This window comes from Erythrolamprus reginae, unplaced genomic scaffold (genome assembly GCF_031021105.1).
Source record: "Erythrolamprus reginae isolate rEryReg1 unplaced genomic scaffold, rEryReg1.hap1 H_40, whole genome shotgun sequence".
NCBI classification, from domain to species: domain Eukaryota; kingdom Metazoa; phylum Chordata; class Lepidosauria; order Squamata; family Dipsadidae; genus Erythrolamprus; species Erythrolamprus reginae.
The window spans coordinates 266,798-279,474 of NW_027248496.1; the positions used below are offsets into that span (position 1 = coordinate 266,798).

At 41.2% G+C, this 12,677-nt stretch overlaps 1 protein-coding gene across 1 annotated transcript in view; it reads right to left on the minus strand.

The window, feature by feature from the left end:
• The window catches only part of LOC139155664 (SEC14-like protein 5), a gene marked incomplete at its 5' end in the record, with an annotated part of 67,439 nt that overhangs the window by 1,730 nt on the left and 53,032 nt on the right, over positions 1-12,677 (minus strand). The window contains 7 exon segments of the mRNA XM_070730904.1: positions 2,043-2,221; positions 5,876-6,121; positions 10,062-10,079; positions 10,081-10,200; positions 11,050-11,184; positions 12,128-12,299; positions 12,589-12,659. Of these exon segments, the coding sequence (XP_070587005.1) occupies positions 2,043-2,221; positions 5,876-6,121; positions 10,062-10,079; positions 10,081-10,200; positions 11,050-11,184; positions 12,128-12,299; positions 12,589-12,659 (941 nt within the window).

A 12,677-nucleotide genomic window follows, 5' to 3' on the forward strand; every position in this document is an offset into this window, starting at 1 on the left:
AGCTACAAATATATTTCCATTTTATGCACAGTGTTAATTCCATTTTTCTTCTTTGATACTATGAAAATCTATACATCTCCTATTTATCACTATATTATAATCCCAACATTCCTCTTAAATTCCCACCATTAGTATAATTTGTCTGAAATTCCAGAGTATTTGATTAATTTTTATCCTTTAGTTCCATTGGGAGTCTGTCCATTTCCACACAAGACAATATTTTGTGTAGGAGCTTGTCTTCTGTGGGGGTTACTTTGTTTTCCATTTTTGTACAAAGGCCAATCTAGCAGCAGTCAAAATGTGTAACATTCAATGAATAGTTATACCTAATAGGAAGAGTTCAGGTTTTAGTTCTGTTTTTAATATTAATATTTCTTCTAGCCATTTGTTTTATTTTATTCTAAAATTTACGTACTTTTGAGCATTTAATTTTTGAATTAAGATACAGAAAATGTATCTTTTGCGAAATGTGCAAAAAAAATTAAAAAATTGAAATAAAAATAATAGAAATCGAAAAATAATAGAAATAGAAATAATAGAAATAGAAATAAAAATAATGGAAATTGAAATAATAGAAATTGAAATAGCAGAACCAGAAATTAAAATAATAGAAATAGAAAAAGAAATTGAAATTGAAATCGAAATAATAGAAATTGAAATAATAGAAATTGAAAAAGAAATAATAGAAATAGAAATAATAGAAACAGAAATGATGAAAACAGAATGTTTCATGTTTTATTTTATTCCAAAATTCACGTGCTTTTGAGCATCTAATTTTTGAGTTAACATACAAAAAATAAAATATAGAAAAAGCCAAATGTGCAAAAAAAATAAAAATATTGAAATAATAGAAATTGAAATAATAGAAATCGAAAAAGAAATAATAGAAATTGAAATAATAGAAATTGAAATAATAGAAATAGAAAAAGTAATAGAAATTGAAATAATAGAAATTGAAATAGTAGAAGCAGAAATTAAAATAATAGAAATCGGAAAAGAAATTGAAATACAGTAATAGAAATCAAAATAATAGAAATCAAAAAAGAAATAATAGAAATCAAAATAATAGAAATGGAAATAGAAATAATAGAAATTGAAATAATAGAAATAGAAACAGAAATAATAGAAATAAAAATAATAGAAACAGAAATAATAGAAATACAGTAATAGAAACAGAAATAATAGAAATAGAAATAATAGAAACAGAAATAATAGAAATAGAAATAATAGAAACAGAAATAATAGAAATAGAAATAATAGAAATAATAGGAATAATAGGAATAGAAAAATAGAAATGGAAATAGAAATAATAGAAATGTAAATAGAAAAAGAAATAATAGAAATAATAGAAACAGAAATAATAGAAATAGAAATAATAGAAACAGAAATAATAGAAATATAAATAATAGAAACAGAAATAATAGAAATAATAGAAATAATAGGAATAATAGGAATAGAAAAATAGAAATGGAAATAGAAATAATAGAAATAATAGAAATGGAAATAGAAAAAGAAATAATAGAAATAGAAATAATAGAAATAGAAATAATAGAAATAGAAATAATAGAAATAGAAAAATACATATGGAAATAATAGAAATGGAAATAGAAATAATAGAAATAGAAATAGTAAAAATGGAAACAGAAATCATAGAAATAGAAATCATAGAAATGGAAATAGAAATAATAGAAATAATAGAAATGGAAATAGAAAAAGAAATAATAGAAATAGAAATAATAGAAATAATTCCATAGAGAAAGGTTTTTCTGTGGGCTAGCCTTCTAAAGATCAGTCAAGGCTGATCTCCTCTAGGACTGACCAGTTGGATCGCCTCCCTCATGGTCCAACTTTCACAGCCATCCATTGCAACTGGAAAAACCATCATCTTGACTATACACACTTTTGTTGGGCAGGGTGAAGTCTCTGCTTTTAAATATGTATTTATTTTATTTGGTTGGATTTCTATGCAGCCCTTCTCCGCAGACTCAGGGCAGCTTACAAAAATACAATAAATAGATCCCCCCAATAATTTGCCTGCCTACCTGAACTCCTTGGATGCAAGCACCTCGTAATAATACAGGATCTTGCACTTGTGATTAGAGGCCTGGAGCGTAGCCAAGACGTCGTCGACCCGGGAGAGGCTGGTCCCCGTGCAGGGAATTGGGCTGTGCATTTTCCACTGGAGGATGTAAAAACCTGGCCAGCGAGTCACATGGGAACCCTGCAAGCAGAGGCACGAGGAGAAACACAGGCAGGTGGGAATAAACAAGGTGTTTGTTTGTCTGTGCCGAGTTAGCTTTCATACTCCTCTTTCCTCCAGCTTTCGGGAGGTAAAAGACAAATCCGAAAGGCAAATTTGGGGTGATTCTGTAAAGATCCCTTTGGATTCTACTGAGTTGATCCCCTAATCATGTTTCTTACTGAAATGAGCCTTTCGAGCTAGTGTACAGAGGAGGTCATCTTCTGGAGGGGTTCAGGAGCTCTAATCATCTGTGGCCAGGAGCTCCTTGGATACCTATCTGGGGACTCATAATTGCAACCTGATAACGACAAGATATCATTTTTTCTGGAAGTATGCACCTCTGGCATGTATTTTCTAAGTTCAGACACGGACAAACTTGATTCAGATTTTTCATCATTTTGATTTTTTTTTGTTTCATGCCACGTAATAATGGCCCAGGGAATGTTCTATCTATATGGATATCTAGCAAGCTATGTAGCTATTGTCTATTGTCTAGCTCAGTGATTTTCAACCTTTTTTGAGCCACGGCACATTTTTTACATTTACGAAACCCTGGGGCACATTGAGCGGGGGGGCGGCTAAAAAAAGTTTAAACAAAAAAAATCTCTCTCTTGCTCCCCTTCGCTCTATTTCTTTCTCCCTCCCTCTTTCTCTCCCTTCCTTCTTTCTCTCTCTCTCCATCCCTCTTTCTTTCTCTTCCTTCCCCTCTTTTTTGCTCTTTTTTGCTCTCTTTCTCTCTCCCTCCCTACGTCCCTCTATGTCTTTCTCTCTCTCTCCTTCCCTCCCTCTCTTTCTCTCTCTCTCTTGCTTTCTTTCTCTTTTTATCTCTCTCTCTCTTTCTCTCTCTCTTTCTTTCTCTTGTTCTTTCTCTCTCTCTTGCTTGCTTTCTTTCTCTCTAGTTCTTTCTCTCTCTCTCTTTCTCTCTCTTGCTTTCTTTCTCTCTCTCTCTTGCTTTCTCTCTCTCTTGCTTTCTTTCTCTCTTGCTTTCTCTCTCTCTTGCTTTCTCTCTCTCTTGCTTTCTTTCTCTCTTGCTTTCTCTCTCTCTTGCTTTCTCTCTCTCTTGCTTTCTCTCTCTCTTGCTTTCTTTCTCTCTTGCTTTCTCTCTCTCTTGCTTTCTTTCTCTCTTGCTTTCTCTCTCTCTTGCTTTCTTTCTCTCTTGCTTTCTCTCTCTCTTGCTTTCTTTCTCTTTGAGCTTCACGGCACACCTGACCTTGTCTCGCGGCACACTGGTTGAAAAACACTTGTCTAGCTATTAGCTATCACTTATCTATTATATGTCATCTATCATCAATCTGTCTGTCTGTCTCCCTCTCTCTCTGTCAACTAAATCTGTCATTTATCATACTTGTCATTTCTATCTATCATCTATCCATCCATCCATCCGTATCTGCCCATTTGTCGTATCTGTCTATTTTTCTATCTATCTATCTATCTATCTATCTATCTATCTATCTATCTATTTTTCTATCTATCTATCTATCTATCTATCTATCTATCTAGCTATCTAGCTATCTAGCTAGCTATCTCTTATATAATCATTATCTATCTTCCTCTTCCTCCTCCATCTCCTTTACTCACTTATTCATTCATTCATTCAGTCTGTGTCTGTCTGTCTGTCTGTCTGCTTGCCTGTCTATCTAGCTATTTGTCCTGTCTGTCTGTCTGTCTGTCTGTCTGTCTGTCTGTCTGTCTGTCTGTCTGTCTGTCTATCTATCTATCTATCTATCTATCTATCTATCTATCTATCTATCTATCTGGCTTGCATTGGCTGCCGATCAGTTTCCGGTCACAATTCAAAGTGTTGGTCATGACCTTTAAAGCCCTACATGGCTTTGGACCAGACTACCTCCGGAACCGCCTGCTACCACACAAATCCCAGCGACCGATAAGGTCCCACAGGGTTGGCCTTCTCTGGGTCCCATCGACTAAACAATGTCGTTTGGCGGGCCCCAGGGGAAGAGCCTTCTCTGTAGCAGTCTGGCCCTCTGGAACCAACTCCCCCCGGAGATTAGAATTGCCCCCACCCTCCCTGTCTTTCGTAAACTACTCAATACTCATTTATACCGCCAGGCATGGGGGAGTTGATATATTCCTTCCCCCTAGGCCATTACAAGTTATGCATGGTATTTCGGTGTGTATGTTTGGTTTTATAATAAGGGTTTTTAGTTGTTTTATTATTGGATTGTCACATGCTGTTTTTATCATTGTTGTTAGCCGCCCCGAGTCTACGGAGAGGGGTGGCATACAAATCCAATAAATAATAATAATAATAATAATAATAATAATAATAATAATAATAATTATTATTATTATTATTATTATTATTATTATTATTATCATCACCATCATCATCATCATCTCAATCTCTAAGCTAGCTAGCTACAACCTCCCTTCCTACAGTATCTACCTACCTACATACCTATCCATCATATTTATCTACCTACTTCCCTACTTGCCTACCTACCATAACTGACTACTGAGATCTCCCACCTTTCACATGCTATTTATAATTGCTTACTACTGCATTATCTTTTACTCTTTCAACTTGCCCTGCAATCCATTTCTTAATTAATAAGTTAATTAAGAGTGGCAAAGCTCTCATTGTGCTTAGGTACCTTACAAATAGCAGAGATCAGATCATCTCGATGAACCAAGTGCCGTGGAAAGCCTTCTAACAATCAACTGATCAAATGCATCCCTCTGGCGCCGAATCTGAGGAATCACTTGCCCATGTTAAAATTCCAAAGAATTGGCGCACCCTATAGGAAAAGCTTGTGTTATGGCCTGTTGGCCATCTGCCCCTCCAGCAGCCAAATCAGAAGAGAAGGAGGAGGAGGCTTGGGAGTCAGGGCCAGCATCAAGGCAACCTGAGAGCTCCGAGGGGGAAGAGGGAATGGAGCTGGCAGGGAGAGAGAGAGAGACTCAGCCTGGGCCGTCCATCAGCTCTCAGAAGGAGAGTCAACAGACCCCAGGTCTGGAGGTGGCTGATGAAGAGGAACAACTGGATCCAGTGCCTGATGCACGATGCTCAGAAGGCAGAGGAGAGCAGTGGAAATCTATGGGATGGTCCTTGGGACATAAGAGCCACCGCTGTGGAAATCTATCGGCCGGTCTTTGGGACAGAAGAGCCACCGCTGCCAGTGAAGCCCCACCCCAGCTCTCAGGATAAAAGGCAGGGAGGGAGTGGAGATGAATAGGTGTGGTGGACTTATCTTCTGAATGGATGGATTTGTTAGCCTGCGCTGAGAGACAGACTTTTTGCCAGGGCTTTTGGGTCTCCTAATAAAGGAAACATTTATTTAACTACAGAGGGTTGGTCATATTTAAAAATAAATAAATAAATAAATAATTTATTCCCATTGTATGTATATACACAGTGTACCCATGCAACAAAATTCGTATGACGCCAAAAACCAGTCTCAACATACATAACAATCTGAAAGAACATGCTCAATCCACCACAATTTCCCACTTGAACCATCCAACATTCACACAACAGACCAAGTCGTCTTGTCCAGCAGTTCACTGATGGTGACTCCCTAGTACAGTATATTTGGGAGCTGGCTCAGTACAGCTTGCTTTTTCATCATGATCAGGCTCAGAACCGTTTTGGGGGGTAAGACACCATCTCACCTGAATGCTCTCGCCTTCACGGCAGACCAAGGGAGTCTCCATGCGGCTGTAATCCACTCCCAGGATCCAATTCTTGCCAATGAGTTGTACGTTTTCCCCAGATGTCAAAGGGGTTGGCATGGCAGATTCCTTCCGGACAGTTTCAGGGGCTCGTTTGGAATGGAAGAGGCTAAACACCACGTCTCCTTTGAGGATATCAAAATCCCAAGTGATCACAGATTCACCTTCCAGGATCTCTACAACGATCTAGATTAGAAGACAGAAAAAATCTTATGTCCGGCCAGTTTCTTCAGGGAGGTTGCTGATAAAATTAAACCTTCTAAGATCTGGTCAACATTGTGTGGGTTTTTTCCACCCCCTACTAAATCTACTTGGTTGGCAGAGGGCTGTAGGAGGCTGATGTGGCTGAAAAGGTGGGCTATCATGGCTGAAAACGGGGCGCAGGGGCCCACAAATGGCTCCCCTGTCAGCTCCATTTTTGCTGGCAGAGGGCTAGCAAAACAAACTAAAATCAAAACAGAAGAAGAAATTTAAGTATGCAAGAAAGGACAGCAAAGGAGAAAGGAAAACAGGAAAAAAAATGGGAAGAGAGGAAGGAAGGAAAAAGAAGGAAAAGAAAAGAAGGGAAGGGAAAAGAAAAGAAGGGAAGGGATGGGAAGAGAAGGAAAGGAAAAAGAAGGGAATGGAAGAAAATGAAAAGAAAATAAAGGAAAGGAAAAGAAAAGAAAAGAAAGGAAAGAAGGGGAAGAGGAAGAGGAGGGAAGGAAAGGAAGGAAAGAAAAGGAAAGGAAGGAAGGGAGGGAGGAAGGAAAAGGAAGGAAAGGGAGGGGAGGGAGGGAGGTTATAATGAGAGCGAGGGAGGGTTTGAGGGAAGTCCAGTCTTAGCACTTGGCCACCACAGGTGCCCCTTCTCGATATGAGTGACATTGAGCAGGCCACGCCCACCATAGTCACACACCCCTCCCCGAGGTCAAACACAACCATAATGTGAACCTCAATGAAATCTAGTTTGATTGAATGAAATGAAATCAGAGCACATGTGCAGCTGTAGGCAGCATGCTGGAATATCTTAACAGGCCCATGTTGATGGGGCAGACAACACAAGAGCAATTTCCAAGGGTCATCTCAGTCCAGAGGCTGAGGGGCCATGAGAAAGATTCAGACTAACTCCCCTTAAATAAAACAAAGTTTAATTTGTTCTGAAGTACGGAACTGCCAAGCCACATGTTTAGGATTTTCAGAGAAACACTTCGGTTTGACACATCTGTTTCCCCTAGACTTTTTGCTATGCTGGAAGTCCTCCACTTATTATGACCCTAAACAGAACCCAACATTTCTGCAGCTAAATGAGACGTCTGCTAGGTGCATTTTGCCCCATTTTACGTCTTTTCTTGCTACAGTTGTTAAGTGAATCGTTGCAGTTGTTACATTACACTATGTAACACAAATTTTGTTCCCAGATTTTCAATGTTATATTCCAATTGCTTATGTCTACATCAAATTAAAAATTCCTTACATTAATCAAAAACTTTGCTTTTGTGACCACGGCAACAAAAATTATGCATTTTACTTTAGAAACAGACGATTTTGCATCTTCTCATTTATACAGTCAGACTAAAAACACTATATGCATTGCAAATTTACACAGATTACCAAAAACTGTTCAGAAGTGTGCGGTTTTCCGAGATTTACGACTATAGTGCAAATCAGTTTCACGAATCAATCCCCAAATATAGTCGCCCATCATGTTTTCGTTATTTATTTATTTATTTATTGGATTTGTATGCCGCCCCTCTCCAGAGACTCGGGGCGGCTAACAGCGACAATAAAACAGTGTACAATAGTAATTTGGTATTGATGATTAAAAATCAATTAATATAAAAACCAAACATACATACATACATACATACCATGCATAGAATTGTAAAGGCCTAGGGGGAAAGAGGATCTCAATTCCCCCATGCCTGGCGGCAGAGGTGGGTTTTAAGTTGTTTACGAAAGGCAAGGAGGGTGGGGGCAGTTCTAATCTCTGGGGGGAGTTGGTTCCAGAGGGCCGGGGCCGCCACAGAGAAGGCTCTTCCCCTGGGTCCCGCCAGGCGACATTGCTTAGTTGACGGGACCCGGAGAAGATCCACTCTGTGGGACCTAACTGGTCGCTGGGATTCGTGCAGCAGAAGGTGGTCCCTGAGGTAACCTGGTCCGGTGCCATGAAGGGCTTTATAGGTCATAACCAACACTTTGAATTGTGACCGGAAACTGATCGGCAACCAATGCAGATTGCGGAATGTTGGTGTAACATGGGCATATTGGGAAAGCCCATGATTGCTCTCGCAGCTGCATTCTGCACGATCTGAAGTTTCCGAACATTTTTCAAAGGTAGCCCCATGTAGAGAGCGTTACAGTAGTCAAGCCTCGAGGTGATGAGGGCATGAGTGACCGTGAGCAGTGACTCCCGGTCCAAGTAGGGTCGCAACTGGTGCACCAGGCGAACCTGGGCAAACGTCCCCCTCGCCACAGCTGAAAGATGTTTCTCTAATGTGAGCTGTGGATCGAGGAGGACGCCCAAGTTGCGAACCTTCTCTGAGGGGGCCAGTGATTCTCCCCCCAGGGTAATGGACGGACAGATGGAGTTGTCCTTGGGAGGTAAGATCCACAGCCACTCCGTCTTGTCTGGGCTGAGTTTGAGCTTGTTGACACTCATCCAGCTCCTAACATCCTCCAGGCACCGGCCCATCACTTCCACTGCTTCGTTGGCTGGACATGGGGTGGAGATGTATAACTGGGTATCATCGGCGTGTTGATGATACCTCATCCCATGCCCTTGGATGATCTCACCTAGCGGTTTCATGTAGATATTAAATAGCAGGACCGACCCCTGAGGCACCCCACAATGGAGAGACCTAGAAGTCGACCTCTGATCCCCTACTAACACCGACTGCGACCGACCAGAGAGGTATGAGGAGAACCACTGAAGAACAGTGCCTCCCACTCCCAACCCCTCTAGTCGGTGCAGAAGGATACCATGGTCGATGGTATCGAAAGCCGCTGAGAGGTCAAGAAGCACCAGGACAGAGGACAAGCCCCTGTCCTGGGCCCGCCAAAGATCATCCATCAACGCGACCAAAGCAGTTCCCGTGCTGTAGCCGGGCCTGAATCCAGACTGCTGAGGACCTAGATAATCGGCTTCTTCCAAGGACCGCTGGAGCTGAAGTGCCACCACCTTCTCAACAACCTTCCCCATAAAGGGAAGGTTGGAGACTGGACGGTAGTTATTGAGTATGGCTGGGTCCAGGGAAGGCTTCTTGAGGAGGGGGCGCACAAGTGCCTCCTTATAAGGAGCCGGAAATGACCCACTCCCCAAGGAGGCGTTGACAATCTCCCGGACCCAGCTCCGTGTCACCTCTCGACTGGCCGAAACCAACCAAGAGGGACACGGATCCAGTAGACAGGTGGCGGAACACATAGCTCCAATGGCCTTGTCCACTTCCTTAGGTGTCACCAAGTCAAACTTCTCCCAGACAGATGGACAAAGACGTTTAGCCCCAGTCACCTCGACTGACTTGTTGTCAGTTGACTCTGTTTTACAATTGGAGTCGAGGTCCGCTCGAATCCGAGCAATTTTATCAGCGAAAAACGTGTTAAAATCCTCGGCACTACTGTGCAAGGGCTCCCTAACTCCCCCCTGGTTAAGAAGGGAGCGGGTTACCCTAAACAGAGCGGCCGGGTGGGATTCCGCTGATGCAATCAAGGTGGCATGATACGCGCATCTTGCTGCCTTGAGTGCCACTTTGTAAGTCATAATATGAGCTCTTACAAGTGTTCGATCGGATTCGAACTTACTCTTCCTCCATCGCTTCTCTAGACGTCTCTTCTGGCGTTTCAACTCCCGGAGCTCCTCGTTGAACCATTATATTGTCCTTGGTAACGGCGTTCAAAGTTCATAATGTCTTGGTGAAAGTGCTCGCCTTGCTCCTCTGAATAAGCTCCCATGTCGTCCCGCCCCCCCATTCCTGTAGCAACCCATTACTGATCGAAGGGACAGGAGGACACTAGGAATACGGGGAAATAAAATTCTTTTTCTTTCTTGTTTCTCCAGCATCTTAATCAAGTCATTGCTGGGTGGCCTAGAAAAGCAGAAGATATCTACTGTACCTTCCATTGAACAGAAGGTGCTCTTTGGCCTTACCTCCTGGGGAGCCCCCTTTGAAAATATTTGCAGAATGATAGATGGTTTCCGTCCAGAGACGAATATGATCCGCGGTTTCGGACTCTTCCTCGGTTTGATACAGAGATTTGGGGACAAGCCCACCTTCTGGCACATTACACTGTGGTTGAGGAGGACAATGGATAATCAGCTAAGATAGCTTTGGAAATGTCGACATTTCAAATAGGAAGACCTCTTATTTTCCTGATCTTCGGTCTACAGCTATGAAAGCTTCTTCTGAAATTTTCTCTAAACTCAAAAGGAAAAAAATCATTCTTGATCGGACTGACTCTTTTTGGACAAAGACCAAAGGAAGACCAGTTAGTACCACCACGGTAGATTACAAGGAATACAAGAAGATCTCAAGAAGGCAACGTCCAACCCACTTCAATGGCCAACTGGCAAGATATATGGTTATGGATCTCCTAAATTTTAGGATTGTTATATATTTATCTCATCAACCATTGGTAAGAATGGCAAAATTCAAAGAAGGTCAAACTAAAGAATATTTGCACCAAAGAGCTGTGGTGGCACAGTGGTTAGAGTGCAGTACTGCAGGATACTTCTGCTGACTACCAGCTGCCGGCAGTTCAAATTTCACCAGGCTGAGGGTTGACTCAGCTTTCCAGTAGGAAGTCAATAAAAGTACTTTGTCTAAATGCTATCACTCTTTTCTTTCTTCCCTCCCACCCTCCCTCTCCCTCTCTTTTTCTTTCTTCTATGGTGCACAGTGGTTTGAATGCAGCATTGCAGATTAAGTCTGCCCATAGCCAGAAGTTCGATCTAACTGTCTCAAGGTGATTCAGTCTTCCATCTTTCCGAGGTGGGTAAAAGGAGGCCCCAGATTGTTGGGGGCAAATAGGCTTACTCTGTAAGTCACTTACAGAGTACTGTAAAGCAACTGTGAAGTGGCATTTAAGTCTAGGTGCTATTGCTATTGTTACATACTACAGACATTATCCAAGCATACCACACATTCTCCTCCAAGGAAGTCAGGAATCACGTCTTTTTCCAGATAATCTACAAGTCCTCCAGGACCCTGGTAGTTGTTGCCGCTATAAATGAGGAATTTTTGCCTGGTGTTTTCATTGATAAAGGGGCTCACCTAAAATTGATAGGAGAAAATGCTGCTGTTTAATCACCTGTTCTCTTAAATAGTTCATAATCCTTTCAATATATACTTTCCCAAGAAACCAAAATAAACTTATCCTTTGCTATTTTAACTTAGACCCTAAGCTTTGAAGTATAGAAACTGTTTTTTTAATTCCAAATAAATATTTTTTGCAGTTTCACCCTTTTCCCATTTACAAAATAAAAAAGACATAAAAAGAACTCTGTCCTCCCTCACTGTGTAAATATTTAAAATTAAATTTACAATGGAAAGAGGAGTCATAATCAAAAGATAAATAATGCATAAAAAAGCAGTGGTGGCCCAGTGGTTAGAATTTCAACATTGCAGGCTAACTCTGCGGACTGCCAGGAGTTCAATCCTGACCAGCACGAGGTTGACTCAGCCTTCCAACCTTTTGAGGTTGGTAAAATAAAGACCCAGATTGTTGGGGGCAAATAGGCTGACTCAGTAAACCACTTAGAGAGGGCTGTAAAGCACTGTAAAGTGGTATATAAGTGCTATTGCTCTTCCTTTTCTCTTTCCTTTCCTTCCTCCCTCCATTCCTTCCACCATGCGTAGTGGTAAGAATTCAGTATTGCAGGCTAACTCTGCTGACTGCCAGCAGTTCAATCCTGACCAGCACAAGGTTGACTCAGCCTCCCATCCTTCCAAGGTGGGTCAAATGAGGACACAGATTGTTGGGGGCAAGAGGCTGACTCTGTAAACTGCTTAGAGAGGACAGTAAAGCACTATGAAGTGGTATATAAGTCCAGGTGCTAATGCTATTGCTAAAACAAGTTGCAACCATTCTAGAAACAAATTTGGACCAAGGAATTGTCCAGTAGTAGCATGTATTTATTGGTTAAAAATGATTTTCCTAAATGTGCTGGGGTTTTTTAAAAAAAAACCTTGAAAGAGCACGTCAAGGGTTGCTCACCAAAGTCCAAAGAACAGGGAATACCCTTGGTGCTCGCACAATCAACAGCCTCCCTAAGGTCTCTGGATAGTTGTCCTCAACCACTTCAATAATCCTAAGGAGAGTTTTTACACCAGGACGCCAGAGGTGACGCATGTTCAGCCCTTCAAGGTCAACTAAACAGGTCCAGGATCTGAAAGGGAAGAGAAACAAGATGTTTTTTGCAATCTGTAAACTTGGCATTCCTCTACTCACTAGTCCTCAAGGTACAGGATCTGACCAACTTCCTTAATGTCAAATTTTGAGAGTTTTCACAAATGCCACTCAGAATACTCTTCCAATTTCCCTACATTTTATCTGAAGTGTGAAAAAGGTAATTTGTTGAATGAGGTTATTGCACGGGATGGGGTCTCTTTAACCTAGCCAGTTGCTGACTGATCCTTCATGTTGATCTGTATTTGCATAATGAGATGCATACTAACGAGATGGGACGGCCTAAGAGGTTGGTGTTTTCTTCACATCTTCTTTGTCCCTCTTCATTAATTGACAAGACCTAAAAGGGAAACAAAAG